This window comes from Oryctolagus cuniculus, chromosome 1 (assembly GCF_964237555.1).
Source record: "Oryctolagus cuniculus chromosome 1, mOryCun1.1, whole genome shotgun sequence".
In the NCBI taxonomy this organism is placed as follows: Eukaryota; Metazoa; Chordata; class Mammalia; order Lagomorpha; family Leporidae; genus Oryctolagus; species Oryctolagus cuniculus.
In genome coordinates, this window is record NC_091432.1 from 57,142,329 (window position 1) to 57,166,769 (window position 24,441).

The 24,441-nt window shown below is 52.7% G+C and overlaps 1 protein-coding gene across 3 annotated transcripts in view; it reads left to right on the forward strand.

The window, feature by feature from the left end:
* SCUBE2 (signal peptide, CUB domain and EGF like domain containing 2) overlaps positions 1–24,441 on the forward strand; it is a 72,413-nt gene that overhangs the window by 15,908 nt on the left and 32,064 nt on the right. For 2 of the 3 annotated variants that reach the window (XM_051824145.2, XM_051824147.2), the window contains exons 4-14: positions 303–437; positions 6,626–6,751; positions 8,860–8,976; positions 9,670–9,759; positions 13,548–13,664; positions 14,613–14,735; positions 18,046–18,162; positions 19,673–19,795; positions 20,178–20,294; positions 20,546–20,632; positions 22,306–22,410. In XM_051824145.2, coding sequence (XP_051680105.1) covers positions 303–437; positions 6,626–6,751; positions 8,860–8,976; positions 9,670–9,759; positions 13,548–13,664; positions 14,613–14,735; positions 18,046–18,162; positions 19,673–19,795; positions 20,178–20,294; positions 20,546–20,632; positions 22,306–22,410 — 1,257 coding nt within the window. The remainder of the gene's footprint in view (positions 1–302; positions 438–6,625; positions 6,752–8,859; positions 8,977–9,669; positions 9,760–13,547; positions 13,665–14,612; positions 14,736–18,045; positions 18,163–19,672; positions 19,796–20,177; positions 20,295–20,545; positions 20,633–22,305; positions 22,411–24,441) is intronic. The other variant, XM_051824154.2, reaches the window with a different exon arrangement.

Sequence of the window (24,441 nt, forward strand, 5' to 3'; positions counted from 1 at the left end):
GCTTTTCTCCTTCTCTGCTCTGTTGCTGTGCCCTCCAGCACATGCTTAGGAAAGAGAAGGTGTCCCAATAATATTGACTGCACTGACCACCTTGCGTCCATGCCCCGGCCTGGTGAGTGTGGCCCGGGGCCAGGAGAGCTGGGCCAGTGTCTCTGGGCCCTGGGGTGTGAATTCTGAGCACTTCTGTGATGCCAGGACCACAGGAGAGCCCGTGTTGCTCTGCAGGGGTCTCTGCGATATGCGACTGGGCGGGGCTCTGAGACTGTCCCCAACGCAAAGCCTGACGACCCTCTCTCCTGCAGACGTGGATGAGTGCCTGCAGAACAATGGCGGCTGCCAGCACACCTGCCTCAACGTCCTGGGCAGCTACGAGTGCCTCTGCAAGGAGGGGTTCTTCCTGAGCGACAATCAGCACACGTGCATCCACCGCTCAGAAGGTACCACGGCCCCGCGGCCGGCCGGGGCACCCGGGAGGGGGTGCGGGGGTCAGAGCGGCATCTGGGAGTCCCCTCCCCACATGCGTACACACTGAAGCATGGGATAGGGAAGTAGTTAGTGCAGACTCTGCGGCGGGGCAGCCGCCGCCGGCGCCGCCAACATCGTCTCCTCACCCGGCGGACCCAGTGCGTTGGACTGGGAGTGCCCCGGGATCCTTCCCAACTCCAGCAGCCTCTGACTCTGGCCTTTTCATGGAGTATGTCCCACACGTGACCGCCGTCTCGGGAGGAACAGAATGATGGTCTGCCAAGGTTTTCAGAAAGGGACCACTGGGCAGTGGCGACCGCTCCTGGCCCCAGGTCCTTCCTGTAGACACTTCCTGTGCACACTGTTCTCAGCTCCTGGCCAGGTCTGGCCTCCCCTAGGGTTTTGCATTTTTGAAGCTGAGCCTGCGGGGCTCCAGGGGTCCGAGGACCCCTCCCTGCGCCAGGGCCGGGCTATTTCTCCATCAATTTGCAGGGACTCTTCCGTGGCCACCCTTCCATTCTCCAGGCTTTGACTTTACCCCTTCTCTTAATTCCTTTGTTATTTTAGTGGGTCCCTGGGATGGAGATAACGTGGCCAGTATTTTAGTTACTTTTAACTGAACGGCAGCCTTTCAATCCTTTCCTGCTCTTGCTTAAGCCCATGAGCCCTTCTAGGTGGCTGTAGCCGCCCAGGGCTGAAGCTGCCTGTTTTCAGGGAAGAGACCAAACACGGGCTTTTTAACTCCTTTAGGCATGCGCTGCTTACTCATTCCTGTAACTTAAGAATGAGACTGAGGCCGGCGTTGTGGCACAGAGGGTTAACCTGCCGCCTGTGATGCTGGCATCCCATATGGGTGCTGGTTCTTGTCCTAGCTGTTCCCCTGCCAGTTCACCTTCCTACTAATGTGCCTGCAAAAGCAACGGAAGATGGCCCAAGTACTGGGCCCCTGTCACCCACTAGGGAGACTTGGATGAAGCTTCTGGCTCCTGGATTCTGCCTGTCCCAGCCTTGGCTGTTTTGGCCATTTTGGGGTGAACCAGCAGATGGAAGCTCTTTCTCTCTCTGTGTCTTCCTCTGTCTCTGTAACTCTGACTTTCAAATGAGTAAATACATCTTTAAAAAATAAAATTCTTTTTTTAAAGAAGATTTATTTATTTATTTGTAAGTCAGAACTATATAGAGAGAAAGGGAGATAGGGAAAGTGATAGAGAAAAAGAGAGAGGTCCACTGGTTCATGCCTCAGATGGCCACAATGGCCATGGCTGGGCCAGGCAGAAGCCAGGAGCCAGGAGCTTCATCCAGGTCTCCAAGTGGGTGGGAGGGCCCAAGCACTTGGACCATCTTCTGCAGCTTTCCCAGGTGTGTTATCAAGGAGCTGGATCAGAAGTGGAGCAGCTGGGACTTGAACTGGCACCCATTTGAGACGCTGGTATTGCAGACAACGGCTTAACCTACTACTCCACAGTGAAATTCCCCATGAAATTCTTTTTTAAAGTTTTATTTACTTATTTTCACTTTATTTGAAAGACGGAGAGAGACAGACAGACAGACATCTTCCATCTGCTAGTTAAATTCTCAAATGCCCATACCAGCCAGGGCTGGGCCACGCTAAAGCCAGGAACCCGAATTCAGTTCAGGTCCCCTACAAATGTGACAGGAACCCAAGTACTTGAGTAACCACCTGCTTCCTCCCAGGGCATGCATTAGCAGGAAGCTAGATTGAAGCAGAGGAGCTGGGACTTGAACCAGGGGCTCAAAACAGGACACAGGAGTCCCCTTGGTATCTTAACCTCTGAGCCACAGGCCTACTCCTTGGAAGATGATTTTTGTCTCATTTTTCAAGAGTGATGTCTCATGCCTTATACCTCATTAGAATAAATGGTTTTTTGAGGACTAAGAAGAACTGGGAGAGAAATCAGGGTTGGTGGCTTCAATGGCTGTCACCTCCTGGAGTTTGTGCATTCTCAGTGTTAGGGGCCGGGGAGTGAAACCCACACTGCCGGCGAGCCCGTGGTTTCTCAGGCCGGCAGGCAGGGCCTTGATAGAGCGGCAGCCGGGTCTTACTTCCCTGCCAGGTTCCCTGGAGGCCGTGCTGTGGTGCTGTGTGCCGGGGTCTCACGCAGCCCGAGCTGTGCTTGATGGAGCTGGCGGTGAATTAAGATACCAGTGGCGCAGAGTGGGCCGAGTCTCAGGGCATCCCCTTTTCGCTTGCTCAAAGTTGCTGCTGGGGAAGCCCCTCTGCCCTTTTCTTCAGGTGCTGGGGGTTGGTTGGGGGGGGCACCTATAGGCAAAGCCAATGCTTGGACGTCCCCCGTGTGGATCCCCCACTCACAGAGCAGCATGGAGGATGGTCGCCCAGCCCAGCCCCTCCCCTCCTGCAGGCCCCAGCCCGGTGCGAGACGCAGGCTCCTTGTAGCAGAAGCAGACACCAAGGCAGCGCCTTTCCGCAGGCAGAGTTCTCCGAACTTTCCGCAGCTCAGACATTTTTGGATCCCCCAAAGAGTATTTAAAATGAGCATATTTGTCTGGAACTCAAACCACAGTCCAAGCATCTGCATCGTGGCCTGGAAGCGCTCGCTGTGATTTTTGGTTATGTTTCCACCTGATTGCTTGGCAAACTCCTGGCCACGGGAGCCAGCAGATCGTAGCGGTTTGTAAGGGGCACCTTCCCTTTTCCCAGCGGGCAGCCTCTGCCCACCATTCCTCCAGGGCTCCCCTGTGTGCTCCTCGTTAATCCTTTAGGAACCATAGTAACATAGGGTAAAGTGTTTAAAAGGAGGCCAGCGAGGCACTAGTATTTTCTAGTGCTGCTGCTGCTGTTGGTAATACTTACCTACTAAGTGCTTTTCCACACGGGGGTCCTGGCAGCCGGTTCTGAAGGAGAGCTGGGGCAGGGGATTGCATCTGTCCTGAGAGCCCTGAGCCCCGCTGGGGACCCCGTGTGCGGGTGGGGTGGGCTGGAGGGCAGCGGTCACCCCAGCCTGCCTCTGTTCTGTTCCCGGGTGCTCAGGCCGCCATGGTGAGCGCTCCTCCGCTAGTGTTTCGTCTGCTCTGAAATGTTTAGGCGGTGTCCTGCTGGCCGGGGAAGGTGGTGTCCCATCTTATGAAATGCCGCTCAGCCCCACCTTGAGGTGTATTTTTATTTCATTTTCGGTTTCCAGAAGCGTCCTTCAGTGGAAGCCGGGGCCTGGGGAGCGCCAGCGTGGGGTATTTCCAGTGTTTCTAGACGTGGCTGCCAAGCCGGTGTCTGGGACCTCTGCGGGGCTCCTCCCAGTCTGGAGCAGATCCACGTGCTTCCCCTCACGGGGGCCTCGTGTGGAGCTGGCCTTGCTTGGGGAGACGGGGGTCGCTCCTTGAGAAAGCAGCAGCATGCCAGAGCAGTGAAGCCTCCGTCGCCTCTTGGTAACCTCAAGTCTGGCTCCATCTGATAGGGCAGCAAAGGGGGGCGATTTGTCTCCGAATCCCTGTGGCATTGGATCTTCTTAGGAAATATCTGTTGCGTAAATAAATCGCTCTGAGGTGGTAAAGGTCACCCTGCAGATGTCTTAACAGACTCGGGACCAGAGTGAAACAGACGATGCTCAGGAAGCCGACCCGTCTAGGGAGCGCTCTTTGCTGGCGTGACTGCCGCCCTTTCTGGGGCCCTGTGGTATTTGCCCTAGCCTGTTCCTGCCCTGGTCATCTCAGTTGCTCTGCAGAGCCCAAGACAAGCACAGTGCACGCTGAGCCCTCCACAGGCCGCTCTCGCTGCCCCGGGGAGCAGATAATAACAGCTTCAGAAAGTTGGGCCAGAGAAAGCAGGAGAGCTTCCCACCAGTCTGCGAGCCTCTTTCTGTGTTTACTGGCAGCGGCCCTTGGCATGCGTGACCTCCAGCAGACTGAGTGCTGGAATGCACACGACTCATAATTGCCAGATAAAAAGCAAAATGGTTTCAAGAGAGACTCAGGGGAGCGCGGCACGTCTTAACCATTGGGCTGCCTGTTGGAACTGGAATGGCCACTGTGTCCGGACAACTCTCCTGGTTAAGCAGAGGTCAGTGACTCTGTGGTGAGAGGTGGGGAGAGGAGACTTCAGGGGACCCATACGGGACAGTGTTGGACTCTCATGCTCAGAGTGGCACAGCTTCCGGTGTTGGATGGGGTCTTGCTAGTAGAGAGCCAATGGGAACCGAGTCCCTGTTCTGGAGTTGCCTTGCACAAATGCGGACTGTGCAATACACGGACAGGCCCTGATACTGCGGCTCACATGCGGCAGGTGTCCCGAGGATCAGTTCCTTCAGAGCGCAGGCAGGCAGCAAGTTCCCAAAGGACGGGTTTCAGGGATGAGCATTCGGCCTCGCGGTTAAGGGGCCTCTGTCCTCTTGGGTACTTGGGTTTGACTAATGCATCTGCTTCTAACTGCAGCTTCCTGCTAAGGCAGACCTCAGGAGGCAGCAGTGACAGCTCAAGTGTAGAGACTCGGATTGAGTTCTTGGCTCCTGTCTTCGGCTCTGGGCCAGCCCTGGATGTGTTGTTCACTGGAAAGATATCACATGCAGGAGGCCCCTCCCTCAGGCACCCTCCCCTGCCCCCCGTTGTGTGCTGTGGTTGTGTGATGCTGTCAGTCAGAGCTTGTGCCAAGTCTGCAGAGGGAGAGGCGGAGGGACTCACTCAGGGCGGTCATGTGACAGAGGTCCCTGGCACCTCTCTGCCAAAATGCAGTTGTCACACTCACTTCCCAAGTATGGATTTGGTGGAGATGGAGAGAAGGGTTGGAATTCTTTTGAAAATTATCATCTCGAGTTAGACATTGGGTGTCATCATTGTGGCATAGCTGGTAAAGCTATCTCCTGCAGTGCCAGCATCCCATATGGGTGTCGGTTCACATCCGGGCTGCTCCACTTCCAATCCAGCTCCCTGCTAATGGCCTGGGAAAAGCAGTGGAAGACGGCCCAAGTGCTTGGGCCCCTGCTACCCACATGGGAGACTCAGATGAAGCTCCTTGCTCCTGGCTTTAGTCTGCCCCAGGGCTGGCCCTTGTGGCCATCTGGGGAGCAAACGAGCAGATGGAAGATCTCTCTCACTCTATCTCTCTCACTCTATCTGTCTCTGTCTGTCTCTCTCTCTCTGTAACTATGGTTTTCAAATAAATAAATAAACCTTAAAAAAAAAAGAGTTGGATGTTGTCGCTGTTATATCTGCACCTTTCTTTTAAAAATATTTTATCTATTTATTTGAAAGGCTGAGTGACAGAGAGATAGAGGGAGAGAGATAGTGAGCGAGAGCTCTTCTGTCTCCTGGTTCACTTCCAAAAGGGTGCCATGGCCAGGAGTGGATTGAAGTCAGGAGCCAGGAACTCCATCCAGGTCTCCCACATGGGTAGCAGGGGCCCACGCACTTGGTCCATCTTCCACTGCTTTTTCCAGGTGGATTGGAAGTAGAGCAGCCTGGATGTGGGCGTTACTAGCAGCAACTGGGCCACAACACTGGCCCCATCTGCATTCTTGGGAAGTCTCATGGCCTCTTTGCATTCTTAATTTTTTGAAAAAGATTTATTTATTTACTTATTTTGAAAGAATTAGAAAGAGGGAGAGACACAGAGAGAAAGAGATCTTCATTTGCTGGTTCACTCCCCAGATGGCCTCAAGGGCCAGTGCTGGGCCAGGCTGAATCCAGGAACCAGGAGCTTCATCTGGGTCTTCCATGTGAGTGACAGGGGCCCAAGCACTTGGGCCATCTTCCACTGCTTTCCCAGGCGCATTAGCAGGGAGCTGCATCAGAAGTGGAGCAGCCAGGACATAAACCGGCACCCATATGGGATGCTGGCACTGCAGTTGGTGGCTGTACCTGCTAACCACAACACTGGCCCTGCCCTTTGCATTCTTCATCAGCCAATGTATGAAGACGTGGCAGAGGTCAGAGTCTGAGTTCTGGTTCCTGGGGTCAGCACACGCAGGAGAGAGCTCCGGCTAGTTGCAAGGGCTTCTACCTCTTTAGGGAAATTGACGTCGTATCTCCTTCATGATATAAGAAATTTTCCACATCTCTGTTAATTAAGCCAGCTTGATTTTAATGACATTCTTTTCGGGGGCTGCCAGAAATGCCAGCGGCTGAGCCGCGACGTTGGGACTCGGGGTTTTCATCACAGCCTGGTCACCTGCTGCGTGCTGCTGTCTTGCAGAAGGCCTGAGCTGCATGAATAAGGATCATGGCTGCAGTCACATCTGCAAGGAGGCGCCGCGGGGCAGTGTCGCCTGCGAGTGTAGGCCTGGTTTTGAGCTGGCCAAGAACCAGAGAGACTGCATCTGTAAGTATGACCTTCCCTCCTGCTAGGAACACACCCGGACACTGCCTTCTGCAGCCTGGCTTCGGAAACACTGTGGCAGGGCCTGGGAGCAGCAGCAGCAACAGGGAGGCAGTGGCATGGAGACTGGCCACTGCACAAGTGAAGTTCCCCACAGGGAAGGCCAGAGATGCTTTAAAAGGGCCTCACCTGGAGGGAATGAAATCCGGGAGTCAGGCGTGTGAATGCTGGGGGCAGGGCCCCGCGTGCCCTCTGAATAAAGTCACGTTGTCGCATCTGGCCAATCACAGCTCTTGGTCCTTGGTCCCTGTGTCCTTTCACAGCCCCGCTGCCTCCCTTCTCCAGAGGTTAAAATCTTCGCCTCTCCCATTCTTTGATGCCTCCGATCCTTTTCCGAGCCCTCCTGCCCCCCTGGCTTGGTGAACCTCACCTCAAATCCAGGATAAAGTCTTTCCCCAAAGGCCACGTTATGCGCACAGGCCTGTCTCAAGATGCTCCATGTCCCAGTAAATTCTTGCAGGAACCACCCCACCTGCTATGGATTGCCCTTCTCATTTTGAGCAGAACAGGCACAGTTTTGTAGTCACAGCAGCAGGCAGTGGCCACGAGGTCTTCACACCGAGTTAGCCGCCTGCCTGACCACCACGCTGTAGCGCCCACAGTGCCTGCCCAGGCAACCTCACACAGGGCAGCTGTTTGGTATTTTGGCTCCCACATCACTTTGTTTAACTCCTCAATTACAGTGCGTGACACTCCAGGTTGAATTGTGTCTCCCAGGCAGGAGCTACCCCCTGGCAGGGGCCTTGTGCCACTTTTGCCTCTCAGTCTCCCCCTGGAGTCCAGCATGGGATGTGCCCCCCGTGCACTGGCTCCATGAACAAGTGGACGCATGGCAGACACCAGCTGGATGCCGCTATCACGCAATGCTTATATCACGGAACTCCGAAGTGTAGCGAGTGGTGTTCCGAAACCAGTGTTTACGCGGAAAAAAATACTGGAGGTTTCCCTTGAGCAATCCAAAGGTATGGACAGTCTGCCAGCCATCGTGGTTCACAGCCAAGAGTTAAGAGAGGAGGAGACCACTGGGCAGCCGGAGGTCCTCCCTATTGTTTCCAGGCCTGGGCGGAGGGCAGCCGAAAGCCTGGCTGCCCAGGGCTGCTGCTCAGGTCGCTCAGTGTGCATTGCTGGAGGTGGAACACCTGCCCGCTGACTTCTAAAAATGTAAAATGTTTTAGAGATGTCGCTACTCAAATGATATGGTTATTAAAAAATGATAAAAATGATAATAAAGAAGGAACCGCACCCGTGACCAGCTGTTGGGGTCCTCTGGCATTCCTGTTTGGTTGCTGTGCCCAGGCACCTGCAGTTTTTGCATAGCTATCGCCACAGACCACTTTCTCACATCCCCAATATGTAATTAGGTTTTCTTCTTAATTAGAAAAACTACAAAGGCTTGTGGAAGAATTCAAACGCTCCAAAGTGTACAAAGCAAACGTGTGGTTTCCTCACTCCCAGTTCCATTGCCAGAGGTAACCACTGTTCACTGTTTGATGAGTAGATAGTTTTGTAGTCGGCTTTTTCATTTTTTTGGCCTGTCATCAATGCGTTCGTATGTGGTCTTCATAATTATTGGTTAAGGTAGCATTAATTGTGGGCGAAGAGTCATCGTTTCTTCTGATTATCTTCCCTTCAAACTCATCCAGGTGGGATCCGGTGCGAGAAACCCGGATGTGTCAGTGAACGGATGACTTCAATATGGTCTGTTTATTCCAAACATAAGGCACTGTGGTGTTTCCCAAAGCCCCAGTGCAGCTGGATTATAGGAAAACTTCTCTAGGGTAGAGCAAGGCAGTAGTTGGAATCTCAGTTTAATTCCCCTGAAACTGTGAAAATCTCCCTCGCTGCTCCCGTCTCTGTCTCCTGTACAGCTCTGCTTAGCCAGACATGGCGGGGTCTGAATCCGCGTTGTCTGTTTTATGTACAGCGCCTGGCACGGACTAGGTGCTCAGATTCTCGCAAGATGAAAATCCAAGTTCCAGTTCCTCTGGAGCAAGCACAGCCCTGATCGCGGAAAGCTCCGAGCTTTATGTATTGATCCCTTTTGCTCTCAGTGACCTGTAACCATGGAAACGGTGGGTGCCAGCACTCCTGTGAAGACACAGCTGAAGGCCCAGAGTGTAGCTGCCATCCGCAGTACAAGATGCACACAGATGGGAGGAGCTGTCTTGGTGAGTGGTCACCACCATACTGGGCAGGCCTGCCCCAGCCTGCCCATCCCCAACCCCAATCCCAGCCCCAACCCCAACCTCCACACCAACATGCACCCCAACGCTAGCCCTAACCCTTAATGGTGTGTAGCATCAAATGCTGGTGATTCTGGTGCGTTTGCGCCCAGACAGGCCCCATGCTGGCTTACCTGTTGCCGTGGGCGTGGTCTTAGCCTTGGGGTGGAGGCCCCCTCCCTGTGCAACCTTGGAAAGCCCTGCCTTCCTTCCTGAAGCAGGTGCTCTTGAAATGGGGACAGTGCGTCCCAGGGCCCAGGGTGGCGTGGGGTTGGAGTTAGCCGTGGGAGGCCCGTCCTGCCCTTCGCGGGTGCCCCCTGCTAGCTCCACCGTGGGAGCTCCTAGGGCCACGGCTCTCTTTGTCCTGGACTAGGGGCTCGGAGCGAATCTGAAGCTGGCATGCCCTGATGTCTCTTTGGTTGGTAGCGGGTACTTCACAACCTCTTGCCATATTTTATGTTTCTAAGGATCTGCGGCATTGAATGTGCTACATTTTCCCGCAGATTCTTGTGACAGCACCCATTGATTGAGTGAAGAGAGTCAAATAGTCTACCTTGTTCTCACGGCTGGGATTTGTGTAGGGGGTAAATAGCCCGGCTCATTCGGTCCGAGCCCTGTGGTCTTTGGCTTCTGTTGTAGAGCGAGAGGACGCAGCGCTGGAGGGGATGGAGAGCAACGCCACGTCTGTGGCCGACGGGGATAAGCGAGTGAAGCGACGGCTGCTCATGGGTAGGCGCCGCTCCCCTGCCCCGCTCACTGCAAATGGCTTGAACGTGGGGCACCTGTGCCCTCAGATCAGCCCCACGGGGCGAGCAGAGCCAGGGTGTGTCTGTTTTTCACCCACGGCTGCTGCCTAATCACCATCCAAGACCCCAGCCAGGCTGTCAGAATAAGCAGGTTAAAGACCGCGGGCTGCCCAGCTACCTGTGACACTTGGCAGACTGCCCTGCGCCTCTGTCTCTTGGTCTTTCTTTAAAAATCTACCTCCTAGGATTATTAGGAAGCTCAGTTCAGACAGGGAAACGGCCAAGGGGTGGGGGTCCAGCACCTGGGACTTGGTGGGTGGGCTGTGAGCGTCAGTTCCCACCTTCCAGGTGACCGGAGCGCGGGAGGCGCTCTGGGGAGCCCAGGCTCAGCCTGGCTGGCTGTCTGGGGCTGTGCCCATCCAGCCTTCTATTTCTGGCCCAGCTGATCGTCATGGCACCAGAGCTGACTGGAGGGGAGCAGCTGCTGGCTGAGGGCCTGGGGAGGCCGGAGGGCGGGTCCAGCAATGGGGCCGGGGACAGGAGCAGCAGTAGAGGCAGTGGCCGCGGGGTGGGAACCAGACAGAGCCCTTGACACACTGTTATTCTGGAACAAGACGGGCTGGACCAGAGCAAACCTGTCTCTTGTCAGCTTCTGGATTTAATAGTCAAGTTGGATGTGGGACCATCTGTGGTTACCAAGCAGGTAACTTTCCGGAGCCTTTTCAAAGTTATTATGTTTAATTGTATTAAATCAAAATCATACATATGAATACTTCAAAAAGCGAATTATCGCTCATAATGAAGTACATCAGTGTCTCATAACTTTCAGTTACGGTTTGCCAGAGGCTCCCTTCCCCCAACTTGCTGAAAAGCGAAGTGCGTGCAGTGGTCTCCTGTGTGTCAGTCCCGGAGAGTAGCCTGTGACTCCCAGCCAGGGATGACCAGGTTTGACCTTTCCCAGCTCCGCCTACCCTGGTGCACACACACAGGCATCCTCGCTGCCATACCCCGGATGCAGTTGCATCACAACTCAAATCCATCCTGTGTGTTCACGCTATTGTCGCTGTGAATACCTACCTATGACTCGCCTTGCGTCATAGCATATGCTACTCTTGTATTTTCTGTGTCTTCTTAGTTTCTTAGTTTTCATTCATGCTTTTGCACACTTCTGACAGAGCTCTCAAACCCACTTGATTATGTTTAAATATGGCAGGTAACATATTAATGCATTTTTCTGCTTTTAAGAGCCTCTGCTGAGGCTTCTACCCAGCTCCAGTTGGCCTGACCTGTTGGCTGGAGGCAGGCCCTGCAGAGCAGCCGAGGACTTGTTTCGTGCACCCTAAAACCTGTGCACGCTTGGAAACGCCCTCATCTTCTGCCCTCGCCGTTCACGCAGAGCCCTGCTCGGTGTGGCCGTCGGAGCTAGGAAGAATGTTCCAGCAGAGTTTTGTTAGCACACCGTCATTTCCAGGCATGCCGTGTTGTTTTGAAGGGTCTCAAGTCGTGTTTATTCTCGATGCGTCGTGTGACCCTGTGAAAGCTTCTCTCTGGAGGTTTTCAGGTCTCCTCGTCCCTGGTGACCTGGAGCTCCACGCTCGCACTCTCACTGCGGGACTCCGCCCGCCCGTGGTGCTGAGTACCTTCGTGGGGCCAGTCAGGTTCCTCGGCTTTTGGAAATTTCCTTGTACTTTTTCTTTGACAGATTTCTTCACTTTATCTTCCCTGCTGCTTCTCTCTGGCGTGCCTGTCAGTGGCCGTTGTAATTCCTGGATTTACTCTCTCTTTCCCTCCTTTTCTCTGTATTTTTGTTCTTTCTAGAAGGTCCTTCATTTCTCTCTCTCTCTTTTTTTTTTTTGACAGGCAGAGTGGACAGCGAGAGAGAGAGACAGAGAGAAAGGTCTTCCTTTGCCGTTGGTTCACCCTCCAATGGCCGCCGCGGCCGGCACGCTGCGCTGATCCGATGGCAGGAGCCAGGAGCCAGGTGCTTCTCCTGGTCTCCCATGGGGTGCAGGGCCCAAGCACTTGGGCCATCCTCCACTGCACTCCCTGGCCACAGCAGAGAGCTGGCCTGGAAGAGGGGCAACCGGGACAGAATCCGGTGCCCCGACCGGGACTAGAACCCGGTGTGCCGGTGCCGCTAGGTGGAGGATTAGCCTAGTGAGCCGCGGCGCCAGCCCATTTTTCTCTTCTAATCTTTCTACAGGATTCTTTGTTCATATCTGTTTTCAAATCCTATTTTTTTTAATCTGACTTTCAGTCTTTTGCGTTGAGAACTTGTTCTTATTTCCTGGGTGCTTCTCTTCCCTCCCTGAGGAAATTAGTTGCAAGAGTTTAACTTCTCGTTTGTAGTGTTTACTGTTTCCTCCAGGTTTCTTTCCCCCTGTTTGATTTGCTGTGTCTGTTCCACATCAGAGGCTTTCCTAAAACACCTGATGACTCCTGACTGCTTTTTCGTGTTCACTGCCGAGCTAGTGAGATGTTCTCCTGCCTGGTGGAGGTGGGACTTCCTGTTTGGATGACTAGACAGCGACTCACCATTCGTCTGGAGAGCCTCTAAACCAGTACCTATGGGTCTTTTCTCTCGGGCAGGGTGGTTTAGCTGGCGGGAATCCTTCGGGAGAACAGGAGGTGCCCAGATCTCTCGGGCCGTGGACTGCACCTCCCTCTCCTGCTCTGCTGTTCTGGTGCACCCGAGGCCGGCACCCCATCTGGTCCAGCTTCTCCAGTGGGTGTGCTCCTTTGCAGCAGCAGCCGGCATGGGGAAGGGAGAAGCTTGGGGGTTTGTTTCTTACCCAGACTCTCAATCCGTCTTCCTCTTTTTAACTCCGTCCTCAGGGCTGCCTCTCAGGTAGCTGGCTCCTCCATCCCTGGGCATGTCCGGGTTCTGTGGCTCTCACGAGCTTGCCGCCTGGAGCACCCCTTCTGAAGACTCCTAGGATTCAGCTCTCTGCTCGTCAGCTGCCGTTCCCTCACTCACGTGAATGGGTCACATCCTCCAGCTACTGTATTTTCCGTTTTCTCTGTCCTTAAGGATTTATCCTTTAAAAAGTCTCTCATTTTAGTGAGGTTTGGAGAGGAAACATACTAAGTTGCAACCAAGCTTGTTTCCCCCAGCTGTCAAATGAGCCAGCCTCGGAAGTGAATTCACACGTCTGAGTACCCAGGTGCTAGTGATTGAATGGCTCTGCGTGGCGCTTGTCCGTTGCGGGAAGGCCATTTGCTCCTGTTCCTTGTCTCCAGACCCTGGCTTAGTGTCCCGGTAGCTTTGATGGGGCTCCTCCGTTCAGGGAAAGGTGAGCTCTCACCTGAGTCAGTTGGCTGCTGTGAGGATGACGGCCCTAGTCTGCAACTAGAGCAATGCTTGGCCAATTGCTCGGATTGAAAGAAGGTTCATGGCTGAGGACTGGGAAAGGGACATGTCCCCTTGCCTGTTCTGCACTCACATCTCACCTGCTGGGTGTGACTGTTGTCAGCAGGTGGCTGTCTGTGGACCGGCTGAAACTTGTAGTGGCTTGAAATCTGCCAGCAGCGGGGAATGGCTCTGCAGGCCGGGTGACATCTTGACCCCTGTGGTCACCCTGACCAGCTGCCTCATTGAGGGCAGGTGCAGAGCCTCCCGCCCTCCCTCTATCTCACCTGCAGGTGGCAGAGATTTGGGGTGTGACTGTGAGTACCCCTGCGAGTGTCTTGGCGTTCATGGACTTTGGCAAATATTAACAGCAGTATCAGCACTTCTTTAAGAAGCTAACTGCCTTTCTTCCCGCTTGTCAGAGACGTGCGCCGTCAACAATGGAGGCTGTGATCGCACCTGTAAGGATACTTCGACAGGTGTGCACTGCAGCTGTCCCGTTGGATTCACTCTCCAGTCGGATGGGAAGACTTGTAAAGGTAGCCTTCGCCTCTCCGGGGAGGCTGGGGGCGGGGGGCGGCTTCAGAGGGAAGCCCCGTGCTGCTGTGGCTAAAGGGATGAAGGCAGCTCTTCCCCTCGCACTCCCTGAGTAACTCGAGGTTTGCTCACGATTCGTACTGAGCGAAGCTTTTCTTTCCTGGGCCACTGGACGGTTATAACTGAGTAAGCTCCATTAGAACCAGCTTAATTATACTCCCTGTTGACGAGGTCAGCCTCTGTGAGCATTAAGTAATTCATTTCAGGCAGTGGCCTTGTTAGAAAAAGGCAGTGCAGCGAACATTCATTTGCAGGAGATAATATCAACATATCATAAATAATAGCCTAGAGATTATTATGTAAATAACAGCCAAGATTATTATCCGGAGAACTTAATTAATAACTGAAATATTAACTTTTACTGATGAAGAGAGACCCCAGTGACTGCTAGTATGTAGTGGGCAAGAGTACAAAGGATTGGTTCTTCAGCGTGATAAAGGGAGATAACCGGTTACCAGATGAAACTGAGAGGAGATAAGATTGAGAATCAGCAATCATTTAAAAGCATTGGAGCTATTTGATCATTGTGTAATTCTCCAAAAGGAATGCTCTAATCCCTCAGAGATTTAATCATTAAACTAGAATAGAAAATATACGACAGGGAACCATCTTATCTGGAGAGAGTAACACCAGGATGAGGACATGAGGACGGGACATTGCCACCCTTTCCCGTTTGCTTGCTTCCTGCGAGTCAGGGGCACCCTAGCCACAGTTCTCAGGAGGCTGAGGCACTTGTCTTTCAAGACTGGCTCAGTCAACAGGGAAACGTGTAGCTTCAAGATATCAGTAAAGGGTCTTGAACGCTGGCCTGGGTCTGTCTGCCTTCCTGAGGGGCGTGGGGGAACCGGGAGAGTGCTGCTCTCTGATTGGCCGATGCTTGCCTGTTCCAGATGTTGACGAGTGCCAGACCCGCAATGGGGGTTGCGATCATTTCTGCAAAAACACCGTGGGCAGCTTTGACTGCAGCTGCAGAAAAGGATTTAAATTATTAACAGATGAGAAGTCTTGCCAAGGTATGTGCTGAAAGCATGCTGTGCTGTGTGGGGGCTCACACACGGGAGCAGAGACGCTCAGAGACGATGCAGCCAGCCCCTCGCAGAGCCCAGCTCGTGGGGCGTCCCCGTCCAGCCTCCAACTCGGGCTTCACTTCCCTGGGACACACACACGGATGTCGCTGGCCGATGTATGTTAGAAGTCAGCCGGTGCCGCGGCTCACTAGACTAATCCTCCGCCTTGCAGCGCCGGCACACCGGGTTCTAGTCCCGGTCGGGGCGCCGGATTCTGTCCCTGTTGCCCCTCTTCCAGGCCAGCTCTCTGCTGTGGCCCGGGAGTGCAGTGGAGGATGGCCCAGGTGCTTGGGCCCTGCACCCCATGGGAGACCAGGAGAAGCACCTGGCTCCTGCCATCGGATCAGCGCGGTGCACCGGCGGCAGCGTGCCGGCCGTGGCGGCCATTGGAGAGTGAACCAACGGCAAAGGAAGACCTTTCTCTCTGTCTCTCTCTCTCGCTGTCCACTCTGCCTGTCAAAAAAAAAAAAAAAAAAAAAAAAAAAAAGAAAGAAAAGAAAAGAAGTTGAGCTGTCAGCCATCAGAGAACCCCTGGAAGCACGCGTCTGGCGTGATTATCACAGAGCGCATGGCTGGAAGGGAGCGTGGCAGGCAGCCCAGCCTTGGCGGGGGCTGCGGAGGAGGTGATGAATGATTTTCCTCTTCTGAAATTTCTTTTAATGTTATTAAAACTGCAACAAAAGCTGATGGAAAAAATCTGTAGATTTACCTTCTTAGCAAAAGGCAGGGATCAATTCATAACCAAGACCAGGTCCCCTTTGGTCTCATCCTGGTCCTTGTTTTGAATGACCTGTTGATGCCGGGGGAGAGGGAGGCAGGGGTGGTGAAGAGATGCTAACTCATTCTTAGGTAGTTTGACAGCCCCTTCTCAGACGCATCCTCCCCATGTACAGGGGTCGAGAGGTTTCCTCTGGACAGCCATTGGTGTAGTAGTTGCTGTGAGTGGTGGGAGGCATCACTTATTTTTAGATAAGCACCTTTTATGTCCTATCGATATACGGCAAGAAGCTCTCAGGGAAAGCATACTGTCCCGCGTAATTGCTCCATTTCTGGGAAAAAGGACTGCCTTATTACTATTATATTAGGAATATCAGAACTAAATCCAAAGCAATATAACATCTGATTTTACTTCAGATAACAAAGATGAAACATTACATCTTTTTAACTTCACAGCATGAATTATGTCTGTCTGCTTTCTGGGTTTGTCCTTCAAATGTAATTTGTAGATTCGCCTCTAAATTCAGTGAGTTAATTCTGCATGATGATTGTGTGGTTTCTGCAGTTTGACTTGGAAAGCAAATTTGCCGTTACACATAATGTTTCATAATGTATAGGGCAAGCAATCCTGTTTAAGCTGTGTAAACACATTAAAAAGGAATTAGAAAAGTGATCTCATTATTTTTGGCAAACCAAAAACCCCAAGTGAGCCGCCAAAATCAGCTACCGAATGAGTCCATTTTCTCAACAAGTGGCTGATATTAAAAACAGATTTCATAGAATGGCATCGATTGCTAGGAAAGAAATTGAATTTTTCTCATTTTTCACTGATCAGTCTTGGGAAAACAAATATTTGCACAGAACAAGTTTACTGAAGAGATCGCCAGGATTTCTGGGAAAAGCTAGGGTTGAAGACGTTTTGTAAGAATTGCCCTTTTTCATTCCTCCTATTCCACCCAAATGTTTGCTTTTTTATTAGTGCAGTTTCTCATGGCACATTCAGTGTTGAAAGAATGGGCTGGCACTGGACTAGTTGGCTGCAGCCGAGAGCTGTCCTGGGCCCTCTTTGTCTGTTTGCAGACACGAGTTGTAGCTCTGTTAAAACCTTCCCAAAGAGCTGGGTGAGTGAGGCGCCAGGATTCTGGTCTGCAGGAAAGATGTGCGGGCCAGGCCAGGGAAGAAGAGGTGGCCAGATGGACACAGCAGCCTCCTGAGGCTCGTTCGCTTGACCCTAGCAGCAGCCAAGGACGTGTCCATACCAAACCAGGAAGATAGGGACACGTGGGACCCCAGGGGAGGAGCGAAACAAGATGCTGGCCAAGAGGATCCAGTCTAAAGCTTGATCACCTGTTTCTGTGTTCATGGTGGAAAATGACTAAGGATATTAACTAAAAGAATGCTCATTCTTTTGGCGCAGAGGACATTAAAACTCATAATTCACTAGCCTATTGAGGACAGAAGACTAATTTTGGGAAAGATCTGAAAGCAATGGGAACCAGATTTAGCTCCAACCCAAGTGTTTTTGTCTTTCAGTTGTTTATAGCTTATAAAAGTGTTGTTGTTTTACCAATAGTAACACTCATAGCTAACATTGTTTTTAAAGATTTATTTATTTATTTGATAAGTATAGTTACAGAGAGAGAGGGAGAGATCAATCTTTCTTCTGTTGGTTCACTTCCCAAATGGCCCTAATATCCAGGGCCCGGCCGAACCCAGGAGTCAGGAACTTCATCCAGGTCTCCTACATGGGGGCAGGGGTCCAAGCACTTGCAGGGAGCTGAATCGGCAGTGGAGCAGCTGGGACTCAAACTGGTGCCCACATGGGATGCTGGTACTGCAGGTGGTGGCTTACCCCACTGCACCACAGCGCCAGCCCCTAGCATCGTTATTTATAATAAAGTTTATAAAGCCCTTCTTAAGTATATTAGCTCATTTGCCTTCATGTAAATGTTGTAAAAATTTTTATTTATTTGAGAGGCAGAGAGAAACAGAGAGTGAGCACTCCCATGTTCTGGTTCACTCCCCTCCAAAGCCAGGAGGCCAAATCCCAGGAGCTGGGAACTCACGTCAGGTCTCCCTGTGGATGACAGGAGCCCAGTTACTTGATCCACCATTGTTGCCTCCTGGGGTCTGCATTAGTAGGAAGCTGAAGTCAGGAGTCAGAGGTAGGTGTTGAGCCCAAGCATTCCAGTATGGGACACGAGTATTCTGACTGGCATGTTAGCTACTAGTCCAAATGCTGGCTCCATTTAAGTATTTTAAACTACTCAGCCCTGCAAATAAGCAAGAATGAGAGAGACCAACTGCGCTTTGAGGCAGGTGCAGTTGCAACAGAATTTGGAAATAAGGGCCCCGGCAGTGAGGGTACTCTGTCGGTGCTCAATACCTTCTTGAACACAAGTTAGCAAGGAGAGTGGATAATCTCTCACCCTGTGTGTGTGGCTTTGGGCGCTGGTCAGCAGTTGTGTGTTATAAACCTCTTCTCCCCAAGCGTCCAGCACAGCTGGTTTCAGCTCTGCTCTTCCTGTGACACTTACAGATGTGGATGAGTGCTCTCTGGACAGGACCTGTGACCACAGCTGCATCAACTACCCTGGCACGTTTGCTTGTGCTTGCAACAAAGGGTACACCCTGTACGGCTTTACCCACTGTGGAGGTGAGGAGATGGGGGCGAGCAGGGCCTGAGTTCACTGTCCTACACTGGGTGGGGGGTGAAGGGTACACTCTCAGCCCTGTGCAATGGGGCATCAGGAAAGCAGTTGCTGAAGAAAATCTCCCCACCGCTGTCCCTGTAACACAGCTGCTGTGAAAGGGAACACGGGGAGGAGCCGAGCCCTTTTAGCCGGGACTCCTTAATGGGCTTTGGCGATGGGAGAGTCTCCCGGGAGCCGGTACCCTACCCCCTCCAAACTTCTCAGCAGATGGTAAAGTTGCAGTCTTCAGAGAGGCTTGGCCCAGCCCCAGCCAAGTGGCAGCCCTGCGGTGCGTAGGAACTGGCTGCAGAGCCTTGGTTGGAGCTCCGCAGTTAGGGCTTTGAGCTGGAAGTGGAACCGTTGTGTGACTCTCTCTGTTCTGTGCCCATTTAGGAACACATTCTCCTGTCTCAGAACCTTATGGTCAGGCAGGCACTGGCATGACTCAGACCTGATGCCAGCTGACTCACGCTCTGCTCCCTCCGTCATCACATTCCCCCGCAAGCTTTGAGAACACAGATTCCAACCCAGAATGTCTAGGATCTCAAGGAGATCCCAAGGATTTGGAAGATTTCTGCAGCCCTGGCTGGTATACTTCCTGCCCAGTCCCGTGAGAGTGGTGATTGGCTATAGCTAATGTTGTCTCCCTTCTTTCAAAATTAACATATTTTTATTTACTTGAGAGGCAAGGAGAAAGAGAGAGACATAGAGGGTTCTGGCTCAACCCCTCCAATGTCCACAATAGCCATGGCTGGGCCAGGCTGAAACCAGGAACCTGGAACTCCACACAGGTCTCCCATGTGGGTAGAAGGGACCCAAGTACCTGAGCCATTACCTGCTGCCTCCCAGGTGTGCATTAGCGGGAAGCTGGATGGGAAGCAGAGCAGGAACCCAAGGCCAGGCACTCCGGTACGGGATGCAGGGGCCTGCATAACGGCATCCAATGCCTGCTCCCCCTTCTCCCTTTCGACCCGTTCTTGGAACTGCTGAAAACAAACCCTTTACAGTCTAAAAGAGACCCAAACCCTAAGGGAAAGCACACCTGTGTGTCTGGCCTCTGTCAGAGGTGGCCGGGGATCGGGGCGCATCGCTCCCTTCTCTGTGCCGTGTCAACAGCCGACGGGGAGTCCTGCCTGCCGCCTCCCTGGTGTGTGGCCCGGGAGGATGGTGCCGTTGACATTTGAAGCCTGTGCAGTGGCTAAGGCTGACCAGCTGAAAGTACAGTGCTGTCCTTTCTGAGGTTGAGAATGCAACTTGAACTTGAGACTGCCAAGTGAGGCTCTTACAAGGAAATCTGCTGAGTGGGGAGCGGGGCCAGCAGGTGCCAAGGGCACAGCCTCAAGGCAGTCAGCACCTCCCCTTTGCTTGGTGAGTTCCCATCAGGCGACTCCCCTGCTGCCCCTCCCTCAGGGGAGGGCTGGTGCCCATGACTGGCCGCCGGCTGCCGTGACAAGGGAGTGTTTTGTCCCGCAGACACCGACGAGTGTAGCGTCAACAACGGCGGCTGTGAGCAGGTCTGCGTGAACACAGCAGGCAGCTACGAGTGCCAGTGCCACCCGGGGTACAAGCTCCACTGGAATCAGAAAGACTGCGTGGGTAAGGGGCACGGCGGCGCTGGCGCTGCCACCCACCACCCACTTCTGCTCCCCTGGGCAGCAGCCGTTTTTTTTAAAAAAAAAAAAAAAAAAAGAGTTCAAAAACAGGAGATACTTTGCAGGCTCTTTGGTGTTTCTGTCTGTGCTTCTGCATAGGTTGGGCCTTACTTCTGTTTTCCTGGTTGCTTTCCTGCATGGAAAACTTGCCTCCCTGGGCTGCTCTCCCTGGGTGGGACGTAAGGCCTGGAGTGGTGTTCTGTGCGGGGCGCCAGCCCTCCTTTGTTTTCTCGGGGCCTGTGGTGCGTGGGCTCTGCCGGCCTCGTGACCCTCGGGGGAAATGCCCTTCTCTCTCTCCGTAAGTGTCTGTGTTTTGTCCTGTCTAGAAGTGAAGGGGCTTCTGCCCACTAGTGCGTCAGCCCCCGTGTCCCTGCGTTGCGGTAAGAGTGGCGGAGGAGACAGGTGCTTCCTAAGATGTCACTCTGGCATTCACCTCTCTTCAGGTGAGTGGGGCCCAGGACCCAGGGCAGGTCCTCATGCCGGAGCCAGGTCTTCCTGGCCCCTAGGTGTCAGCTACCCTCAAAGCGCTCCCAGGTCCCGGACCACGTGCCTGCTGGCCACCGGAGGCCCATGTTTTGAGACCCTATAAGCTGGGCATTTTCCTGGAAGCTCATGCAGAGCAAGGGTGGGGGAGACTGAGCTGCCGCGGGGGGACCTTGCTTCCGTGGTTGACGACCCATGTTCTGTCTGTTAGGACTGCAAGAGGCCTACTCTGTCGCCTGCGGCTCTCCCTCTCCTCTCAGGAGCAAACAGCAAAAATCCAATGACTCTGCCTTTAGGGGTAATGACCACATCTGCGTGTTCTCTGCGGGGGCTCGCTATGCCCACAGGGCTGTGTGTGTGGGGTGCTGTTCTTGGGCACTGGCTCTGTTTTCATTTTTCTGACGCTCGATGCCGTGAGCACATGATAGGGTGTCCTTGGCTGCAGCTTTGCATCCTGAAACCCCCTCCCCTGGGACAGACACTGAATGAGCACTGTGTGCTGAGAGGTGCCAGCCTTGTGTCCAGCCTTGGTGGGCCGTCATAATGGGCAGAGGCCCGCAGAGCTCAGACATGAGGAGGTGTGGGGGTCCCTGTGCCCCTGAGCCCCTGCAAGCCCCAGCAGGAAATGTGCCAGGAGCACGTGGCACTGATGGAGATCAGCCTGCACAGAGCAGGAGGAACAGGGGCTGTTCTGGTTCTCATCAAACCCATCTGGCTTATTGAAAGGCTAAGAATGAAATCCACAGTTCTCAGGAGGTCCCAGTATGGACACCTTTGGCACCGTGTTGTGAGAACACCCGGATGAGGACCGTAGTACATGTTGATGCCCGTGTTACAAAGATGAGCAAAGCAAGACGGTCATGGCTCACCAGCATTGACTGAGCCGTGAAATATGCTAGCCCTTGTGTTAGGTGTGTTAGCTGGTTTCTCCCGCACTACAGCCCCCTGCAGCAGCATCAGTGCAAGTGCTACCCTCCTTAACCGCAGGCAGGAGCTGGGCTCAGAGAGGTGACTCAGAAGAGCCAGAGGAGAGGAGCGGCATCTGAGGCCAGGCGGCCCGGGGCCCAGAGGCCCAAGTACTGTCGTTCCCTGCCCCTTTTGCCAGATGCTTGGACTCAGCCAGAGCGGACATCACTGTCTGTGTCACCCAATCCCTCTGTGATGGTTCCTTGGTGATTTCAGCCACCCCACGGGTGAGCAAGTACAGAGCTGATAGGTATTCTTGCTTATAGAGCTTATTGCATACCAGGCTATAGACTGGACATGTCCCATGGTGGGGCCGGGGGGAGGGCATCATCTCATTTACTTCTCACAGCAGCCTGGTAATGGAGGAACTGTAATGATGTCCGTTTTGCAGACGAGGAAACTGAGGCTTAGTAAGATTGAATAACTTGCTCAAATTCTCACCATGAGTTCAAGAGCTGGAATTGGAATTGGGGCATGGATTCCGGAGCCTAACATGGTTAAGGCTGACTAGACGAGGAGAACAGAATTTTGCTCATCAGGCGCTCGCAGTGGGACCCTGGCTGCTCCCACACCCTGGCAGCCCCAGCCATGCTTAGTGGGCACCACGTTGGTCTGGAGTGGCAGCTCCCTCTGCCCTGTCCTCCCAGGAGGGTCTGTGCCAGCCTCCACGGTTTCCCTCAACACTGCTACCCAAATCTGGACTGTGGAGTTACCTGGCCTTCTCCCTTAAGAAGGCACACAAAGCACGCCACCTTTCATCTTCCTGTTGGGGCTGTTTGGGGGCCCTCTCTTTGTTATGCACCAACACGAGGGCTTGAGTGTGATGCTGAGGAAGCGGCTGGTGTCCAGAGTAATGGGCGCTCCATGATCCGAAACTTTCTTGGTCTCAGGCGGAGAGAGGGCTCAGGGTGTGTAGCATGTGGTGTGGGACCCAGCCGGGGGTAGCTCGCTGTCACCCACCGGGTGCCTCTGAAGGTAACCTCTCTCGCTTGTTTCTTTCTGAAGATGTCGCCACCATCAGGACAAGTGTAACGTTTAAGCTAAATGAAGGCAAGTGTAGTTTGACAAAGGCTGAGCTGTTTGCCGGGGGTCCGCGACCTGCGCTACCAGGTATGGAGTCAGCGAGCTGGCCTGCATGGTGGGAGAGGGCCCCAGAGCAGAGCCGGAGCTCCGTGGGAGGGCCGTGTGTGGTCCAGCTGCCGCAGGAGTGTGGCAGGCGGGGTGGGACTGCTCAGAGCCGCTAGGGCCTGTCGTCCCTGGGGAGCAGAGCCTAGCCTAGCACCCCTGGATAGCCAGCGGCTGAATGGCAGGGCCGCCTGTGGGAGGCAGGTGCAGGTCATGGAGCTCTGGGCAAGCCTGTGGATTCACAGGAGTCAATGAGGGCTCACAATGAATTAGCATTTGTGACCACATTGGATTACATTTTCTAGATCTTAGACTTTGCTTGAAATATAAGCAAAAAAAGAAAAGAGGTTTGGCCGAGAAAGGATAATTTTGACGAACAAAGATGTCATAGCCAGCTTTCCTGCTGGGTCTGGTTTTGGGAAGCAGGGATTCCATTGGCTTCAGCAGAACAAATGCCATCCAAGTAGAACTGGCCTAGTGAAACAAGCAGAATCCACCCCTCCTCTTTCTTTCCCAGCTCACATTTCCACTATTACTTCATAGGACACTTGTGAAGATTAAAAAAAAGAGATCAGGATTCCTCTATTGGACTTCTTTCTTGATTCTATCTTTAAAAAAGTCATACAAACAAATGAACCTAAAGCTTATACCTAGTTGCTTTTGATTGCATTTTTAAAAGATGTATTTGAAAGGCAGGGAGACAGAGAGAGACACACATACAGAGAGTTAGAGAGAGATCTTCCATCTGCTTGTTCACTCCCCAAATGCCCAGAAGAGCTAGGGCTGGCTCAGGCTGAAGCCAGGAGCCAGGAGCTCAGTTTCGGTCTCCCATGTGGGCGGCAGGGACCCACGTATTTGAGTTATCCTGTGCTGCCTCCCAGAGTGTGCATTAGCAGGAAGCTGGGATGGAGAATAGAGTAGGGACTCGAATGTAGGAACTGCTTCTTTTAAGTAACTAACCAGGGTCAACTTTGGTGCCTCCATTTATAGAAATACTATGCAGCTATTAACTATATGAGGGTACTTCAGTGAGTCCATGAAATGAAATTGAGTTTATTGTGAGGTGGGTGTTTAGCCCAGTGGTTGAGATTCCTGCATCCTACATCTGAGTACCTGAGCTTATTACCTGCCTCCGGCTCCTGATTCCAGCTTCCTGCTAACGCAGACCTTGGGACACGGTGGTGATGACTCAAGAAATTGGGTTCCTGTCACCCCAGGGGAGACCTCAGTTGAGTCAGGGCTCCTGGCGTTGGCCTGACCCAGCCTTGACTGTTGGGGACATTTGGGGAGTAAATCAGCAAATGAGAGCTCTCTCTCTCTTTCTGCCCCCAAATAAATACAAATAGTAATTAGTAATAATAGTAAATAAGAGATGTTTGTTTTGGTACAAAACATTTTTAAATCTGTGCAGTTTTTCATAATATGCATCTGCCATGAATGTGTTGAAGTCTGTTCATATGCACAGATGTCAGAGGGGTTTTTTTTGCACCAAAACAAACTTATCTTTGAACTCCATTTTTCATGAACTTCTTGCATATTGTCAAAGAATGTTTAATGACATGGGAAAATGTTCTTGTTATAACGCTGAGGTGGAAAGGGGGAAAATAACATATTGCGTTCCAGTATAATCCAAATTATGTGAGTCAAAGTATGGCACAGGGGAGAAAAAAGGAGGCTCACCATGTCATTACTAGTGATTGCATCTGGGTGAGAGGAGGGTGAATGATTCTGTTTTCTGTGTTTTCCAAATTCTCCACAGTGAGCATTTACACTTCTCAGTCAGGGGTGGGAGAAGCATGAGTTACAAGTAGATGCGACCTGTGGTTTCCTTAGTGGGGTTTTCTCAGGCTGATTTCTTGGCTTTGACAGCTGCACGATGGTAGCCCATGACGTTAACCTTGGGGGAAATGGTGTGAAGGTGCAGGAGACTCTACATTCTCTTAGCAAGTCTTCTATAGATCAGAATTCATTTCAAAATAAATAGTCTTTTAAAAATAGATGTGGGGTGATTGAAAG